Source organism: Danio rerio, chromosome 10, assembly GCF_049306965.1.
Source record: "Danio rerio strain Tuebingen ecotype United States chromosome 10, GRCz12tu, whole genome shotgun sequence".
Taxonomy (NCBI): Eukaryota; Metazoa; Chordata; class Actinopteri; order Cypriniformes; family Danionidae; genus Danio; species Danio rerio.
In genome coordinates this window covers 39322194-39343331 of record NC_133185.1, presented here as the reverse complement: position 1 = coordinate 39343331, position 21138 = coordinate 39322194, and the positions used below count along the sequence as shown (strand labels likewise).

Genomic DNA, 21138 nt, shown 5'->3' with positions numbered 1-21138 from the left:
ATATCATTTGATGTATATTGCAGGATGGAACTTACAGAACACTTCAATACACAATATAAAATATACTGTACTGAACATGAAATATGCCAAAAGACATTCATAATAATATAGATGTAATTACAATGTAATAGCAATGTAATTAAATTTTATAACCATGTGATTACAATGTTATAGCAATGTAATTACAAATTTAAAATCATGTAAATACAATGTTATAGCATTTTAATTACAAATTTATAACCATGTAATTACAATGTTTTAGCAATGTTATTACTTATTAATTATAATGTAATGACGTAGTAATTACATTCAAACTAAAAGTTTGTTATTACATATGTACTGCATATATTACATAAAAATACCGTACATGAAACATACAAAGAAACATTTAAGTTTAAACCTATTATCTTTGATGTACTTGCAAAGTATTTAAAATTACAAGTGTACTTGTCTATTTAAGTATATGATTGTAAAAACTAAATACTTTACATGCAAATTACAAAGAAACATTTACATTATCTTGGATGAAACTACAATGTAACAGTAATTTTACACAAGATAAAAGTTTGTAATTATATTACATCTCAGATGTAATTACAATGTTATAACAAGGTAAAATATTATTACATAGTAATTATAATGTAATCTCAAAGTAATTACATCGAAAAAAAGATTGTAATTACATACGTACTGTGCATATTTACATATCAATACATATGTATGTGCTCTGTTTATGCTGACAATTATTCAATATCTTTATCTCATATGGATTAATTATGTCAAAGTTTGAGCACCTGCAGATCAGCTAATGGCATTTGAACCAGCCAATGAAGTATTGTAGGTATCGCCACTGTAGGACTTTGCTGTTTGTCTTAATTTGCTTTTTTATTTTTGACTTGCTCCTGAATTTACCCCTTCTATCTGTCTGTTACCTTCTTTATATGTGATGCAGAATTTCCATCCATACTTCAAGCATTGATCAACTTCTTCAGTATTCTTCAATTTTCTAGTCTTATCTCAAGCCTTGACAATTAACTGAGAAACCACCAGTTTAGACTTCTTACAAAGTATTTTACAGTATTTTAAAAATACAAAAAATACAAAAGTATTTTTTACTTTTGTAAACACTGAAGTACACTAAAGTATTTTAAAGTAAAGGACACTAAAGTATTTTGATACAAAATAGTTAGCCATTTTTTAAACAATATCAAATACAAACTACAAAATACTATTTTGTATTTAAAATACATAGTTGTAATACATGTACAGTATCATAAATACTGTCTGTAGGGCAATACAAAATACAGTTTGTACGGTATAAAAACAATAAAACCCTATGTAATGTCCCCAATGTATGAGAGAGAGAGAGAGAGACAGAGAGAGAGAGAGAGAGAGGGAGAGAGAGAGAGAGAGAGAGAGAGAGAGAGAGCAGAGGGTCAAGTGTGGTTTAAGTGGCGGTGGGCAAACCAGAATCCTCACACATTCCCTTCTGGAATAGGACGAGGCTGCACGTGTGTTTCTCTGTGTGTGTGTGTGATGGGAAGAGAGACAGCAGTGGCACATGGAGGAATGCAGGAGTCCTGTGGCACGAGAGAATCAGCAGCCAGAAGCAATCTATTAAACAGCAGGCTGCTTTTAGCAGACCACTTCAGTTTTTCTATTTATTTTTTTTTTTTAGAAAAATTGTGAGCAATGCAAAATGTGCCATGCTGCTATGGTGATGCTCGGGCTGGGTCATATGCCTATTTTGGCTGAACTGCAATCTACAGTATATATCTCAATATTTTCCTTGTTAAACGTTTTATTTTTTAATTATAACTATAACTACAACTATATTTTTTACAAAAGAACATGTACTTCAAGAACCCAACTTTTTCTGTTCGTAACCGAACAAACCCATGAGACCAGTGTAGGTTCACATTCCTATAGTTTTAATACTAATTAAAAGATTTCCACAGATTTTTGAGCCTGGCTATTTATCTACGTGTAAATATATATTTATTCAGTTTTAAAATTTATTTCAGTAATATTGTTGAATAATATGCAGATGGTTAGATGATTTGTGTGCAATAGTTTGTAAAGTATTAATTTCTGTCTTTTAGTATGAGCAATTCCATGCAACTTTGCCATGAAAAATAGTTTTCTCCAAAATAGAGAAACCCTTTCTACATTTTTGTGTACGCATGTATTTAACAATACTTTAAGAATACACAAAAACATCTCTGTCAATGTTTTGAAACTATTATATTTGATTTACCAAAGTCACACAAGTGGCAATTTCACATCTGTCACATCCATAACAAAGCTTTTTCCTCATTAATGCAAAAGTGTCAAATAAAATAAAATCAATATTTTTTGTTCAATAGTAAATCAACTTTTATCCTTTTGATTAGCATCATGTCTTTCGGGTCGCTCAGTTTAATTCACAGAATTTCTACAAAATATGCTGTTTACCGTAAACTTGCAGACTTTTTTGAACATATCCATATTGCATGTCTATTTTCCTCATTTAAAATCTAAAGAATGATTTCAGATTTATATTTTTCTGATCCCATAACTCTATGGTTAGTTGTTTTGGAAAATATAAACAGATGTTTCAATATAATGTTAACATACAATTTGTATGTGAGTTTACGTTTTAAGATTTCACTGCAAATGTCACATCTATAACGCTGGAATTGCTCAGATACTTTTTATGAGAGACTTCTTTTGTTTACTAAATGAGTGTTTGTAATTGGATTTTATGCATTTTTAACCTTAAATAAAAGTTCAAATGTATTATTATATTTTAATTTAATGCGTTACATTTTTAGTTATTAGACCCTCAAAAATATTCTGCGTAAATCTGCTGATTTGTTTAACAAAATTCTGCACAGAAGGAGCAAAAAATATCAGCGAATTCTGTCTGTCCCTGATTATTATAAAAAACATATCACTGAACTATTATGCTACTTTACCTTTCTGCCCAAACATTGGACAAACGAAACACATGAGCAATCACACAAATACATGTATTCATCCATCAACCACTCATCCAGCAGCACAGATGTTTAGAACAAGTATTGTGCTGGATTATCATGCTTAGACTGAGATCTAGTCTAAATAAATAGTTTGAGGAGTTGTAATCCTTGCCTTATTAAACAACATTACTGAGTACAGTAATATTCTGTGTGACTGACATGTATGATCGTACCTCTTTTACCCACAAGAGGGCAACAAAGAGCAAAGGAAAAATTTCAAGATGTCAATCCACTGAAGCGTCCACCAGGATGGCTCTTCAACACTAATTCTTACTAAAACAAATTTCATTACCTCAAATACAAACAAGCTGAATACTGAATCACCATAGTGTTTGATTAAATGTGTGTGCTGTTCACACAATTATTCAATTTATATGTAGAGTTGTCTTGATACTTCTACAATCCACTTTCCTGCTAAAAAATTCTGAACAATGCATTCATCCATTCTCCTTTGGCTTAGTCCCTTTATTCATCTGTGGTCACCACAGTGGAATGAACCGCAAACTTATCCAGCATATGTTGTAAACAGCGGATGCTCTTCCAGCTGCAACAAAGTACTAGGAAACATTCATACACACTCATTCACACACATACACTATGGACAATTTAGTTAATTCAATTCACCTACAGTATACCACATGTCGCCTGTGGGGAAACCCACGCCAACACGGGGAGAACATGCAAACTCCACACAGATATGCCAACTAACCCAGCCAGGACTCAAACCAGCAACCTTCTTGCTTTGAGGCGACTGTGCTAACCACTGAGCCACCGTGTCAGCCTTCAGAACAATGCACACGTTCTTATTAAAATAAACTGCCATTACCGCAAATACCAACAAACAAACAGTATACAGATGATCAACTATAGTGTTTGATTCATTTATATATGGACCAGTCTCAATATATCTACAATACACTTTCTAGATATAAATTCAGAACAATGCACTTGTCTGATTAATTCTCGCTTTAAACCTTCATAACATGAACCATAAGGGTGCTTTTATAAAATGTTAATTTGAAGAAATATATAATTTGAGTTTGAAAACAGGCTTGTTACATTATATTAATAGAATGTTTAACATTCCAAATTTATTGCCAAAAATGATGTCATACAATACAATAATGTCATAAACGCCCGGTGTTTTGTCGATTTGTCCTACCTTACATTTTGTAGTATAAATAGTATAAGTACTGTGTTCACACTGAAAACTCTAAAAATAATAAGTGCACTTTAAATACCCGGATAATGCACTCATTCAGCGTGTGTAATGATGGACACTTCACGCACTCAACGACCGCAGTTTTGCTTACGTAGCGGAAAGGGCGGAGCTATCGAATGCATATGTTGAATAACTTTATTTATTTTAGATCAGTGGTTCTCAAACTGTGGTACGTGTACTACTAGTGGTACGCAGGCTTCCTTCTAGTGGTACGCGGAGGAATGAAATATGTCATGTACATGCTTTACACATTTCAAAATTTATCAAAAATGATGTATATAATATGCCATATATTCCATATAGCCTATATTTCTGAAGTAATCTGCCACATTTTTTTAACTTTGCAGAGTTGTAGCTGCTTTACTGGGCCTACTACGCTACTGTATTTTAATACTGCTCATTTTGGTGGTACTTGGAGAGACAATTTATTTCTGAGGTGGTACTTGGTGAAAAAAGTTTGAGAACCACTGTTTTAGATGGTGAAAGCAAAATTCTTCTACGAGACTTTTTAGACTTTTAGAATTCTTTTAGATGGCGACAGTCAAACGTCATCAGAGAAACGGTTTGAATTTCCGCTTAGTAAAAAAACATTGGAGTGCCATTTGGGACGCCACTACATACATATACTATCCTGTTGAGTGTGTAAGTGCATAGTGCTTGAGTGCATAGTGTATAGTGTGCCATTTGGGACGCAGCTATTGTCCTACCTCCCATTTAAAAGGTAGGAAGCACATTTCAATGACACAATATGCAACCCATCATTTTCTACCAGTGTAAATTTTAATGTGGAGTAGTGTGATATGAAGCTGTAATATTGCCCTAACCTACCTAAACCCTAACCCCAACCTCAGAATACAGTGTTGGTAGCATAATCTGATGGGTGGGATAAAATGTCAGGCTCTATTTTTTATGACAATCATTTTTCAGGTTTTTGTCTAAATGTTGTGATAATTTTACTGTAAATGACTACAAAATGATATTTAAACAACCACTTTTAGTCAAACAAAAGGTATTCTTCAGGGTATAAAAACAAAGACAGTTCCCTTTAGTGTGTCATTGTTTTGATAATGCTTAGCTGTATGAACAGGACAGGATTTATGTTGGATTAAGGGGCTGAACCGAATCACAGAAGTTCAGCCCTGATGTTCTGAATGTCGCTCATCAAACACACACATGCCACAGCATCTCTCATAATGAGTCACAAATGTACATATTCACCATCCAGGAATCCACACACAAGAGCTAAAAGAATGGGTTATACTCAATAACTGATGTATTTACATTCGTTTTTATTCTTCAGTTCGTGTAATACAATACAACAGGAAACTTTGTGTTGAGAAATAACACATAGACCTAGTAATATGGAATATTTAATTATGTCTTCATACAGTCAGGAATCTTTAAGGCATGTGTTAGTGAGGACTGCTTTTAGGTAAAATAAGTTGGCAGGTTTGTACATCTGTCACAGCTTCGAACCCCAATTCACCATATATCAATATATGGATTAATCATTTGATGCTTAGGTTCATTTTAATTAAATAAAAATAAACAACTCATAAAGCTGATGCATTCAACCCCTTAGTTAGAATGAATTCAGGTTAATTTTGACCTGAGAAATGCTTAAGTTTTGCTAACTAAAAATCTTGTATATATATATATATATATATATATATATATATATATATATATATATATATATATATATATATATATATATATATATATATATATATATAATTCCCCAAATTATCATCATTATTATTATTTAATGGCACTTTACACTGTTGGACGACATGTATTCACAACAACCAAAGCAGTAGTTTGATAACACTGTGACTGAGCATGGAATCATGGGAGTTGTGGTCATTATATCCTGACACTCCGGTAGAAACCATGTTCATGGATGAGCTAATGAGCTAAAGTATTCACCAATCAGTATTATTCATTCATTAATTAATTAATTCATTCATTCATTCTCCTCAGTCCCTTTATTTCACTTTGTCACCTCAGTGCTGTTTCATTATACTAAGTATATTTTTGTGTTCTGTATACACAATTTGGGTGTCAGACAGGCATGGGCTTGTATAATGTTTTGACGGTATGATAACCTATCTTTGTATAAAAATATCATGGTTTCATCATGGTATTGTGGTTACTGCTCTAAAATAAGTTCTTTTTTAATGTCTGGGTTAAAAACAGAAACTTTTTTCTAGATTGAACACAATATACATTATTTTACAGTTTTTCTTGTTTGCTTTGACCTGGTTAATGAAACTAGGTTCTGCTTCATTTTCATTATCACTATCCCAGCAGAGCAGAAGACAGGTCTTGCAAATGTGTAAACCCTTCCTCATTGGGTTGACACATGTCCCCCACCATTTTTCAAAACATATACCATTCAAGCAGTCCAAACTTCATAGTTTTAGCTATGGTAACCAAACAGAAACCATCTATTCCTAACCATTAGAAACTACCAACATCAGAATGAATTCACTGAAGCACCGGTTTGACACTCCTTCACACAAATCTTCAATCAGCAATCAGTCTGCAAACATTAAAAATGGTGGAAGGTTTGTGTTGTTCTGTGCCAGCATGGATGGAGGAGCTCAATAGTGGCTATGTCCTATACTCCCAATAGATTTGACTGTATATTGGTTTACATGCGTTTTCTCTATTATTTACAGTATTTTATAACTTTTGTCAGATTTTTTTTTACAGTATTTCATTTTTTTGCCACAGTTTACAGTTTTTCTTGTTTGCTTTGACCTGGTTAAATAAACTAGGTTCTACTTCATTTTCATTTTCACTATCCCAGCAGAGCAGAAGACAGGTCTTGCAAATGTGTAAACCCTTTCTCATTGGGTTGACAAATTTTCCTCACCATTTTTCAAAACAGTTAACATGGATGTCATTCAAGCAGTCCAAACTTCATTGTTTTAGCTATGGTAACCAAACAGAAACCATCTATTCCTAACTATTAGACACTACCAAGATCAGTTTGAATTCACTGAAGCAGCAGTTTGACACTCCTTCACACAAATCTTCAATTAGCAATCAGTCTGCAAACCTTATATAAACGATGGAAGGTCTGTGTAGTTCTGTGCCAGCATGGATGGAGGAGGTCAATAGTGGCTATGTCCTATACTCCCAATAGATTTGACTGTAAATTGGTTTAAATGTGTTTTCTTTAATATTTACAGTATTTTACTTTTGTCTGTTTTTACAGTATTTCAGTTTTTAGCCACAGTTTGAAAATTGTCATGAATTCAATATAAATTTAATCAAAGCATTTCTTATTCTGGATCCAATTCTTTGCAAAAAAGCTAATTTTACAGCCCAAATAGAAAGACAACAATTGGCATTGGCAATAGGCTACAATGGCAAGCAATGGTGCTGCACTGACTTCTGCATTTTGTATTTTGTTGTCCATTGTGTAATGATTAATTGAAAGAGCTCATATACCTGTTTGCAAGTTGGGTTGTTTGAAGGTAAAACTAGCTTTTGTTGCATATTTTAAATGTTTTGACACGATATGTGCCTTTTGCAAGCAAAATGTGTCATTTTGACCATGAGTGCCGCTGTTTAGGCCTGTGTGTTAACTGTTTTGAAAAGTTGGAGTTTCAGTTGACAACTGCATCCAAGCAATCGAGAAAAACTGTAAAATAAAGTCATGAATTCAATATAAATTTAATCAAAGCATTTCTTATTCTTGGTCTAATTCTTTGCAAAATGGCAAATTTGACAGCCCAAATAGAAAGACAACAAACGGCATTGGCAATAGGCTACAATGGCAAGCAATGGTGCACTGATTCACAGTGAGTTCTGTATTTTGTTGTCCATTGTGTAATGATTAATTGAAAGAGCTCATTTATTTGTTAGCAAGTTGTGTTGTTTGAAGGTGAAACTAGCTTTTGTTGCATATTTTAAATGTTGACATGGTTTGTGCGTTTTGCAAGCAAAATGTGTAATTTTGACCATGAGTGCTGCTGTTTAGCCCTGTGTGTTAGCTGTTTTGAAAATATAGTTTCAGTCGACGGCTACATCAAAGCAATCAAGAAAAACTGTAAGAAACATTTATAATATTTTGTAACAGTAAACATGTCAGGCTAAATAATTTAAATAAATGATTGACTTCTGCTGTCTTCATTAGTTTAAAAAATGCAGATTTATTAACTTACTTTCTTTTCTGTGGATATACAGTAAGCCACTGCACTGTTTACGTATACAGTTGGTCTATAAGATGTTGGCTGCTGGAGATATTGTTGCCCTAAATAAATCAAATTAAATAGTCTTTTTGTCAATAAAACAACAACAACTTACTTATACCTTGAAACAGTATAACAATGTTAGTGGTTTTAAAACGGTGACTCTATCAAACCATTGTAAATTTTGAATCTACTGTAGTTATCTTCCCATGCCTAGTCACAATCCCATTTGTCTTTCTCTCTCTCTCCAATTTCCCTACTGTCCTGTCGCAATAAAGTCAAAATCGCCAAAAATAAATTTGACATTTTTTAAAAAAGAAATTAAATTGAAATCAAATACAAAGCTTGTGAATTAGGTTCAAAACATATTGAGAGTAACTGTGAAACAGAATCTAATCATAATTAATCAAGAGCTTGTGAATCAAATCTGAAAGAATATATATATAATTTTTATTTTTTATTTATTTTTTTAAGCTTTAGTAGGCTTTTATTTTAGATAAACAACGTATGATGTGCTACCACTTCCTATGTAAATATATAATGTTACATATAAATGCATAAAACATTAAAAATACCATTAAATGTTTATAAACATTTCAATAATTTTAACTATGCGTGTCTTTTACTTGTAGTTACCCATAATAATGTTACTAATATGATTAGTCTTGTTAAAATCTCAAGACTGAAATTAGACTATAAAAAGAACTTTCAATCAGGCATTAAACACAGACGACCCATTGGGGTTCTCCTAAGCGGACTTGATTGCAGGGTGGACTCAATTTCTTACCACACCAGCACAGTACCTGGATGGGAGACCGCATGGGAACACTAGGTTGCTGCCGGACGTGGTGTTAGTGTGGCAAGCAGTGAGCACTCAACCTGCGGTCTTTGGGGGTCCCCCAGTAAAATGATGGGGACTCTATACTGCTCAATGAGTGCTGTCTTTCGGATGACTCTCTGTGGTTGTTAAAAATCCCAGGATGTCCTTTGAAAAAAAGTAGGGGTTTAACCACTGGCCTCTGTCCATCATGGCTTCCTAACCATCCTCATATAATAACTGGCTTCATTACTGTGTGTTGTACGGTATGGTGCAATGTGGCTGTCGTCGTGTCATCCAGGTTGATTCTGCACACTGGGGGTGGATGAGGAGATTCCCCCCCAAAAAAATGTAAAGCGATTTGAGTGTCTAGAAAAGCGCTATATAAATGTAAGGAATTATTATTTTTATGGAAGACAATGGTTACAGGTTTTCAGATTTCAACATACTGTATTTGCTTTTGTGTTTAACTGGAAAAACAAGACTCAAAGTTTTGTAACCACTAGAGCGTGAGTAAATCTTTATTTTTAGGTCAACAATCCCTTTAAATTTGAATATGTGTATCAAATCATAATGAGAACTTGATCTAAATAAAGAGTTGTAAATATGGAGAGCTAGCAAACCATAGACAAAACTCATGAGTAGGAATTCAAAATATTTTAACCTCTCTCTGAATAAAACCCCCTCCACAGAGACATTTATGGCACATTAAGTGCAAATAAATACAAAAGACCCATATTCAAGTAAACTCAAACTAAGTTACTCGTACTTTGGCCTTAAGCGTTCACTCCACATTTAGCTCAAAGCTCTTGCAGTGGCAGACCTGCTTTATCAAAATGCTGTGCATGACAGGCACCGGGCCCAGTTTTTGATGGAATGGGGTATTCTTGGAGCTGATTCGCGGTACAGCTGCTAACACTTAGTCTGCAGTCAGGCAAAAGAAGGTCAAATAATGATTTGAGACACAGGCAAAGAGAGAAACTACCTCTTAACAGCTGAAACGTCTGCATTGTCTCACCTTTTAAAAAATAAAAATAAAAGTCCCAGCTGTGTCAGAGCAGTGGGGGTCAAAGCATCCTAAGAGAGTGAATTAGGGCTACACAAAATATCATTTCAGGATCAATATCGCAATGTGCGAATTTGCAATAGTCACATCGCAGGATCTTCAACATCAAGTTGGGATTATAATGACTGAGGAACAACCGCTCAGAGCACATGACTTGATTGCAAAGTTTAACCCCAATTTAATAGTGTGAAATAATTTTATTTTGATAATTTATACATTAGTATTTCAATTCCCTAGCTGTAAAAAATAAGAACTGTTTCTGGAAATTCTGAACCTAGGAGAAAAATAACGGAGTAAACAGATGACTATGGCTCCCTTACTGTATACCATAGGCAAGTTTGAGTAAAGCTCAGAGTATTCTGTCAGATGAATCCCATCCTATGCACCACAAGTTTTATCTTCTCCCTTCTGGTATTCGATACAGAACTCCTATTAGTAAAACTAAATTTTATTAATTCCCTCAGCTGTAAAGTGTTTAAATTTAGGGTAGATTTGTATTGTACAATGTGTTTTTTCTGTAATCTGTTTAACATGCTTGTATGCTGCAACCAAATTGCCTTCGGGAAATGAATAAAGACTAACTAACTGACTGACTAACTAACTAACCAACTAACATGTGCTGTTATTTAACATTTGATAGTCAAGGTAAGGCAAGTTAATTTATATAGCACACTTCATACACAGTGGCAATTCAAAGTGCTTTACATAAACCAGACTGAAAGAGACAAGTATCAGAAAATAAAAACAAAGAATAAAAGTAATTAAAAACAGATAGAAGCAGATTAAAATGTGTTAAACGGGTTATAAAAGAATGAAAGAAAAAATAAAGACACAATAGTGCAATCTATGGGACGTAGCACAGTGCTCATTCAGTAAAGGCACAGCTTAACAGATGTGTTTTCAGCCTTAATTTGAATGCGCCCCGTGTTGGAGCACATCTGATCATTTCTGGAAGCTGATTCCAGCAGTGGGGGTGTATACAGTAGCTAAAGGCGGATTCACCCTGCTTTGACTGAACTCTTGGAATTTTCAATTTATCTGATCCTAAAGGTCTGAGTGATCTGTTAAGTTTGTATTCAGTGAACATATCTGTAATGTATTGAGGTCCTAGGCCATTTAGTGATTTATATACAAGTAGTAATAGTTTAAAATCTATCCTGAATGTAACTGGGAGCCAGTGTAAAGACCTGAGGACAGGTGTGATGTGCTCTGATTTTCTGGGTCTGGTCAAAATCCTGGCCGCAGCATTCTGGATGAGCTGCAACTGTCTTTTCCGGAAGGCCAGTGAGGAGTCCATTACAGTCGTCCACCCAGTCATCCACCCTGCTGCTGATAAAAGCATGAACTCGTCTTCACTGAAAACAAAGCATCTAATTCGTGCAACGTTTTTGAGATGATAGTATGCTGATTTAGAAACTCAAAACACAGATCTGACTCCAGAGATACACCAAGATTATTGACCCTATTTTTTTGTTGCTTGACTTTTAGTGCCAAGGTACGCATTCACCTTGAGAACCTCATCTCTGTTTCCAAACAGTGACTTCAGTTTTCTCTTTGTTTAACTGAAAAAGGTTTTGGCACATCCAACTTTTAATATCCTCAATGCATTGGCAGAGGGTGTCAATGGGGCTGTAGTCATTAGGCAGTAAGGCTAAGTAGATCTGAGTGTCATCAGCATAGCTGTGGTAGAAAATTTGGTTCTTTCTCATTATTTGGCTCAGTGGGAGCATGTAAAGGTTGAACAGGAGAGGTGCCAGAAATGAGCCTTGTGGGACTCCACATGTCATGGGTGTCCACCTCGACCTATGGTCACCTATACTGACATAGTAACCTCTTCTTTCAAGGTAAGATCTGAACCAATTGAGGACTGTCCCAGACAACTCAACAGCCATATCACCCTGCAGCCATATCACCCTGCAGCCCAAGACCGGTTACTCACTGAAGCTAAGCAGGGCTGAGCCTGGTCAGTACCTGGATGGGAGACCACATGGGAAAAAACTAGGTTGCGGTTGGAAATGGTGTAGAGAGGCCAGCAAAGGGCGCTCAACCTGTGGTCTGTGTGAGTCCTAATGCCATGTTAAAAGTAAAGGGGACATTACACTGTCAGTGGGTGCCATCTTTTGGATGAGATGCTAAACCGAGGTCCTGACTTTCTGTGGTCATTAAAAATCCCATGGCACTTCTCGTGAAAGAGCAGGGGTGTAACCCCGGTGTCCTGGCCAAAGTTTACCGGCCCTTACGATCATGGCCTCCCAATCGTCCCCATCCACCCAATTGGCTCTATCACTGTCTCTCACCAATAGCTGGTGTGTGGTGAACGCACTGGCGCCGTTGTCCTGTGGCAGCCGTCGCATCATCCAAGTGGATGCTGCACACTGGTGGTGTGAAGAGACTCTCCTCATGATTGTGAAGCGTATTGGGTGTATAGCCATACACAATAAATGTGCTATATAAACACACATTACATTACATTACAACCCAGTTTTCCAGCCGTGTCAAATGCAGCACTGAATTTCTGTACCTCAATGATGTCAAACTCCACCAAAAACCATAAAGCGATAGTTATTTCATATTTTTTTATCATTGTTCAATTGTTTTTATCCGTGCTTTAGTTTGTTGATTTGATGTATTTTGGGTCATTTTGTATATTTTATGCACATATGATATCCTAGTCAAAGTCAAACTTCCAATCAAAGTAATTGGTGAACTCTATCCAAATAGAGTTATTAAAGTTACTTTGTGAAATTATATTCATATCACAATATAAAAATGTAAAAAAAATATATAAATATCAAAATGTCAATTTTTTCTCCAATATCGTAGTGTAAATGTGAAAAATGTTAAATCGTTATTATTCTACAGCTGCACAGATGGAGGTGAATATATCCTGCAGCATGATATGCATTCACATGCCACAGTCGTGACTGGACAAGTCAGACAAGCGATTTCCAGCCACCGAGACCTCTGCAAGCCGAATGACAGATTCACTGGCATGCAATCCAAACATTCCTGCTGCCGTGCGAGAGAGAAAGTGTGTGTGTGTGTGTGAGCAGATTCCAACCAAAACTAAAGCTGCCACAGCGCAATTCTACTAACCACCAAAGCATTTCACTGTCAAAGCAAAGCTAAACACCAGTAGTAATACTATTATAAACATATCTAATGATTCACATTTGCACGTTTATATATGCTTCTCATCTTGCTAATGTGCAAGCAAACCAAAACAAACTGTCCAGTCAGACCTCCAAGTACGCAATACAGTGGCGTTAACCTTTAGAAAACAAGTACAAACACTCGTCATGTGCCGTGCCATCACACGCTTAAAGTATAAATGGGGTTATTCATTAATAATTCTGTGGATTTGTGGATAGTGCTTAGGATTTGGCCGGGCTGTTCTCTAATGCTAGAAACACAAAGACTCTTTACATCTCGAAAACACAAGCAAACTTTGTCTTGTAGCTTGTATTGCCGTTGAAAACAGAAGATCTGATAAGAACGTCAAAAGCTGAGAGCAAAGTGCTTCAAATTCACGTAAACATGAATCAAAAGTCTCTGTAGCGCAGAATAATCCATCCGTTTGATTTCAAGGTGTCACTGACATTTTAAAGGCGAATTAATAATGCTTAAGCACTTGCCTAATCACAATTATATCTCCAATAAACAGAGTTTCTGCAAACAAAGATGCAAATAATCTTACAAGACTTTCAGAAAACTCAACATCACAAGATCTCAAAGTTAATGAGATTTAATGAGAAAGTTAATGTTTCTGAAGGAAATGTTTCTCATTATCTTCTCCAATACGCTCCAAATCAAGAATTATTTTACTTTTTCCAAGGAATTTTACAAGGTGTCAACATTTGAAGTGAATCAAAACCATTAAAGTTGTCCCAAAACTATTAACGGTAATAAAACAACACACATTTTTGTCTTTTAAAACGACGATTTTAAAATGTAGATGAAAAATAACCTAAATACAAAGAAAGACTAGTCTAAACTGCTACCCAGAATGCCTCGCATACCTTGGGATATCTTCTTCAGCAGCTGCTGTCTTGCAATAATTCGGGCCAGGCGTAGCCCAGACCGCCTGTGGTGGCTGTCCAGTCTGAGGTATATATCTTGAGTCTCTGGAGTCATGCTTCCCAAGCACTTGCTGTCAACAGACTCATCTGAGAGATCAGCCAACACTTCCTTCATCTCTCCAATGTCCGCAGGTACAGAGACGCTCAAAACCGCTTTCCTCAAATGCATCATTTGGTCACACATTCACACTGAAATACACCAAAAAGTGTACCTATTTTATCATATACCTACTTAACACTGACAAGCATAAAGAGCCAAGCGCACCTAGGCATGAAGTTAGTTCTGATCTGAGTGCACACTTTCATCTGCACCACCCACTTAATGGTCATGTGACCGCAAGAGGAGCCAATAGGATTGGGAGGGTAGAACGAACCTGCCAGCCAACTGAAAATCAGCCAAAATCCTGCTTCAGAGTGAGTTTAGAGGGTGTTTTTCAAGCATAGTCTGGGTCTGTGTGCATGCGTGGATGTTTCAGCCAAAGAAAAGAAAATGAATAGCGCACCTTGGGGGGGAAAACAACATACCTTGTGCAAGAAATCTTAGTCAAAACGAAAGAGTAAAAGTGAACTGCAGTGATTAGATAAGGAGAAATAACGGCATCCAGAAAGCATTGCAATATCCTCAGAGGTCTGAGTGCATCTTTATACAGAATATCTGACATCTAGTAAATATTTTTAAATGAAATCGACAGGATCCGCAGCTAATACAACCACTTATTAGAAATGTTTCAATTGTTCCTTCAATATATATATATATATATATATATATATATATATATATATATATACACAGTTGAAGTCAGAATTATAATTAGTATTATTATAATGAAGTTAGAATTATTAATTATTAATTGTTAGGCCCCTATTTATTTTTTCCCCCAATTTCTGTTTAATGAAGAGAAAAAAAAATTTCAACACATTTCTAAACATAATAGTTTTAATAACTCATCTATCATAACTGATTTATTTTACTTTGCCATGATGACAGTACAAAATATTTTACTAGATATTTTTCAAGACACGTCTATACAGCTTAAAATGACATTTAAAGGAGTAACTAGGTTACTAAGGGTAGCTAGGCAGGTTAGGATAATTAGGCAAGTTATTTTATAATGATGGTTTGTTCTGTAGACTATCGAAAAAATATATAGCTTAAAGGCGCTAATAATTTTGTCCTTATAATGGTGTTTAAAAAATTAATAACGGATTTTATTCTAGCCGAAATAAAACAAATAAGACTTTCTCCAAAAAAAAAAATATTATCAGACATTCTGTGAACATTTCTTTGCTCTGTTAACATCATTTGGGAAATATTAAAATTAAAACTAAAAACTCAAAGGGGGGCTAAAAATTCTGACTTTAACTGTATATACAGTTGAAGTTAGAATTATTAGCCCCCTGTTTATTTATATATTTTTACATATTTCCCAAATTATGTATAACAGAGCAATTTTCACGGAATGTCTGATAATATTTTTTCTTCTGGAGAAAGTCTTATTTGTTTTATTTCGGCTAGAAAAAAAGCAGTTTTAAACAGCATTTTAAGGACAAAATTATTAGCCCCTTTAAACTATATATTTTTTCGATAGACTACAGAACAAACCATCATAATACAACAACTTCCCAATACCATAACCTGTCTACTTAACCTTACCTAATTAACCTCGTTAAGCCTTTAAATGTCACTTCAAGCTGTATAGAAATGTCCTGAAAAGTATCTAGTCAAATATTATTTACTGTCATCATGGCAAAGATAAAATAAATCAGTTATTAGAAATTAATTAAAGTATTATGTTGAGAAATCTTTGCACCGGGTGCATAGTAGGCCCTCAGAGTTGATTGAACTAACAGAACTTGGTGATTCTGAAACCAAAAATGTCAAATGTTCCCCAATCTTACTCATTCGCTTATTTATCTTATTAGCTTATTTATCTTATTAGCTTATTCGCTTATTTATCAGGGGTCACCACAGTGGAATAAGCCGCCAACTATTCAAGCATGTTTTACGCAGCGGATACATTTTTAGCTGCAACCCAGTACTGGGAAAAACCCATAAACACCCATACATGCAAACTCCTCACAGAAAAGCCAACTGACCTAGCCGGGACTCGAAGCAGTGACCATTTTAAGTGTTTGATTCAAAACATGTTCCATTTTCTTCATTAGTTTGATGAATTTAAGCATATATGAATATTGATATTAAAGTGTTATCGGCTTGCTTTAAGGTTGAAAAAGAAAAGGCCTTGTTTTCATAAACTCCACACTGAGAATACAAAGTATTACATGAAGTTTGGAGAAGTCAGCAGTTCCAGACCTGGCCCAGTGCTTCACCTGTACTGCATGAGATATCGAAAACACAAATTCTAAGAGAAAAAAGGAAAACCTCCTAAAACAGCAGATTTTTTTTATATTTGAGGTCAACAGTTAAGACATGCAAAATTGGAATCAGCTACATATTGTAAACATTAAAGCAGATTTTCTCCATGTTGAATCCTTGAAACGTGCACTGACAAGCCTGGAGAGATGCTGTCAAAGCATCTCTGAGTGAGAACCTGACAATGGTTGCCACCTGGTGGTCATGAAGTGCAAAAAGTTTCTGAAAAGCCATTCATAATTCATTCAGTTCAACTAAGGACTTCCTTTTGGGCTACATAATTGCTGCAGAACTCAGTCCAGTCAAGACACCCACATAAGGGCCCTGCCAAAACTACCTAAACATGAACTTGAGCCATGAAAACCATGCAGCCCATTTCATTACGGGCATTCACTTATGAGCTAAATTCAGCACGGGTCACCCGGAGGTGAGTTGTTCATGGTCTATATCGGGGGGGGACACTGCTTACTGTAATCCCTCATGTTTTATCAGTAACAAGAGTCCACAGGCTCAAAACCCACAACAAAGCTGCCAAACACAGTGATTTTAATGTATACATTGTTGTATGCAATGTTTAACCAGAAGGTATACAAGGTCTTGAATGCTAAAGCAGAATCAAATCCTTGGGTTTTAGAGAAAAATGAGGTTAGTGGGTTGAAGGAGAAAGAGGAGTGTCTATATCACAGTGAGTCCAGATTGCTTTTAAATGAACTTTTCCTGTCATTTCCTCACTTAAAGCCACAGAGGAATAAGCAGAGGCCTGCCATTCATGTAATATGGGCTCTATTTTAATAGAATTACTTTACTCCCCATGGTGGAAAACCAACGGAAGCTTCCAAACATTTGACATCTTTAAAATATTAAATTATTCACAAAACCAAGTTTAAATGCAATTAAAAAGCATCCTTAATATGCATTACATGAAAGTACTCTAGACATAAATGTTAGTCATAAATGTCCTTGTTAAGGCAGTAGTTATTAATGCTATAATGTTTGCAAATTGTTTCACTTCAGAAGACCTATATCTACCTTCAGGAGCCACAAAGATTCATTTTAATGGATCAGCAAGAACCACTGTTTCCACTAAAAATCTTCTGGAATGTTCTATACTAAAGAGGAAAAGTTATGTTTTATTTTTGGGTAAATTGTAAACAACTTAGTAGGCTCTGTTCAAAATCCTAAAAGGCATAGTTCACCCAACACTGAAAATTATGAAAACCTGTCACCACTGACTTAGTGTTTGTTTTTATTACTCAGCATTTCTGCAGGTTTCACCATGTCAAATTAAAGAATTTTTAAAACGTTTTCAAAACCATTAGGAATGAAATTTCAGACTTATACAGAGTTAAAAACTAAACAAATGGGGGGGGGGGGGGGGGGAATGCTTGGCCAGTGGAAAAGATTTTTAACAGTCCCTAAGAAATCTATTTTTGTTATTTCTTGGCACATTTTAAATAATATGTCAAAACAAGCAACCTCTGGTTGCAAACATAGACTTAAAACAATTGAGTTAATATATTTTACTTTTGTTAAAGGTTTTATTGAGCTGTATTGTTGGTGATTGAATGATTGAAAATTAAGACCTGTTTAAGGTGATTTAAAACCTACAAGCAGGGTGCAAATTATACATTGACAATCGGGGGTTTGGTAGTCAAGTTTTTCAGTTATGTTTGGTAATATGCCTTAGTCAACCAAAGTTATATATTTCATTCAATTACATCAAATTTATTTATTAAACTTTAATGGATATTGAGTGGTCCTCAATGACATTTTTGATATTAAATAAACAATGACAGGTTTGCATTTCTGCAATCTTCCATTTGTGAGCAAGTGTATAATAAAATACAAGTGATGCATCTAGTTTTATAGACAACTATAGTACAAACCCCTATTTTACAAGAAACATTTTCTGTGAATGCTGTCTTTGCCAGCTAAATTAATATTTGTGGCGCAAACATGCATTCACAATGGTATGAACCATTATAGGAGTGGTCATATGCATATTTATAATACTTTAACTAGTAATTTAATTTTATTTATCTCTTACTTTAATTAGTAATATTATTTAAGATACAGATCAGAGAAAACTATTTCTCAACTTTTAAAGGGCAGACCCAACCCCCTTATAGCCCCACCACCCACCCACCTACCTCATTTCGATGTTCTTTAGGGGGACCAAGCGATAATTAGAGCCCCCCAAACACCTCTGTACTTCGCACACTGCCTCCAAGACAATACTTCCATGATTTAGGAATTTAAATGGCTTAAAATTTAGTTTCTTAAATTTTTAAAACCCCATATGGACACCGACTATGAAAATCAATGGTTTTATATATATATATATATATATATATATATATATATATATATATATATATATATACATCCTTTTTTAAATCTCCTTTTTGTGTTCAACAGAGGTTAGGAAACATTTCAAAGTGAGTAAATAGTGAGTAAATTAACTAAGCTGAACAAGCTTCTCGACTTAAACATCCTACACTTTCTTGAACAGATAAACCGCTCTTCAGTCTACAAAACGAGAGATATTTTAAAGGAGCTACAAGCATATTGATCTGACAATAACAACTCAATAACATTACTAACAAGCTCAACAACAGCAAAGAACACCACCTCCATACACAGAAAAACCTTCCAGTGTACCACTTTTGAGTTGGTTATTTAAAATTAGTGACATGCTAGTAGTGTCCATTTCATTTTTTACAGGAATACAGTGCATTTTATCGAGTTGAAAGGCAACAGACATCAGCTAATGACATTACAGCAAAACTGCGGCTTCACGCGCGCACAACAGACCGCCGGAGCGCAATGTCAATGTTGATTTTGATTATTTATAGGCACCAAACGCATTCATCACATGCAGGCTTAGATCATTCTCCCCAGTCAAAAAGCAACACAATGACCATGACCTAATAACTTGACCTTCTCCAGACTCATGTGACAGAAGGTCCATCATTAATGCATGATGATGCGCTGTTGTTTATTTGGAAAAGTTGATTGGGGTCCTGTCACTGACCTGCCAGCCGCTTCTCCCGTATGTTTCTCCATAGTAAATCCCAAGCTTTCGACGTGGAGTCGCGCAGCTGCTCACTGATGGACCGCCGGAGCTGCAGTTTGCTGGACTTGCGCCTGGTCGTCATTGTGAACGGTGACACATATCAGCGCCGCGCCTCTGACCGCCCGCTCTCCGTGATCCGCCGCTCTACTCGGCCGGGTGGCTGCTGCTGGGACGCGCTCCGGTGCCGCAGTTTTCGTCACTCCGCCGGGTCTGCGGCGCTGCGTCACCTTGCAGCAGGAGAACGAACTGAGAAGCGTGTTTATATTTCGCTCCGGGACGAGGGAGATTCAGACGCAGAATCCACCAGGGTGAGCCTCATGCTCTCTGAGGTTTTCCCGCGTCTCTAATCAGCGCGACGTGACAGCGAGAACAGCTGTGTGAAGTTTCCAGCACCAATGCAATGCAGAGGCGCACGACTCTCTCTCTCTCTCTCTCTCTCTCTCTCTGTGTGTGTGTGTGTGTGTGTGTGCGTGTGTGTGTGTGTGCTTCAACTTGATGGGAACATACAGTACTGACACTGGATCTTTTCTTTCAATGCAGATGCTCTTTTAAATTAATATTACCAAAAAACTTATAATAATAATAAAATATAAATCAAATATATGGATAAAAAAATAAGCAGATCAATAATGGGACTATATGAGATTTTGCTTTGACCGCTTTTTTATATTTATTTAATATGACTGTAATAAAAAAATGGGACCTAGGGGAGAGCGGGGCTCAAAGTAACACATTTTTCATTTTGGTCAAATAATGAACAAAATAATGGCAAACCATTTTTTTTTTACCAATAACACACAAGCCTCTCCTACATGAGCACTGGAATTATGATTGCTGGACCTGTGGTTTCTGTGAGGTATTGCCAAAAATGCCAGGAGTAAAATTGTTACTATTTACCCCTGTAACAGACAGAGGGTTAGTTGTAACATGCTTATAAAGGCCAATTTCACACAATTTATATTCAGTTTACTTCAAAAAGTAGCTATATTTGCTCAGTAATTTGCTCATTTCTTTTTTATTCTACATAGCACAGTGTGTTTATTTATGTATTTATTTGTTTGTTTGTTTGTTTGTTTGTTTATTGGATAAACACATTTGGATCTATTTGCATTATTATCAATTTATCCATTGTTATACAATGCATTTATGTGCATTATTCCATATTTTTTTGCTATTAAAACAATATTTTCTATCAAAAAAGCTCCCAACATCACACTGAAAATTCAAAAAATTACTTTGTTAGTTTAATTGGTGTTCAACAGTGTGTGGCTTAATTGTA

At 35.5% G+C, this 21138-nt stretch overlaps 1 protein-coding gene across 9 annotated transcripts in view; it reads right to left on the bottom strand.

Moving 5' to 3' along the window:
- stard13a (StAR related lipid transfer domain containing 13a) overlaps window positions 1–21138 on the bottom strand; it is a 229806-nt gene that overhangs the window by 67547 nt on the left and 141121 nt on the right. For 2 of the 9 annotated variants that reach the window (XM_073915023.1, XM_073915021.1), the window contains exon 3: window positions 14350–14598. The exons of 5 other annotated variants lie outside the window; for them this stretch is intronic. In XM_073915023.1, the coding sequence (XP_073771124.1) occupies window positions 14350–14593 (244 nt within the window). In that variant the 5' untranslated portion in view covers window positions 14594–14598. Of the gene's footprint in view, window positions 1–14349; window positions 14599–14674; window positions 14706–19817; window positions 20305–21138 lie in introns of those variants that run through there. 2 more of the 9 variants (XM_073915022.1, XM_005172729.6) reach the window with 2 other exon arrangements.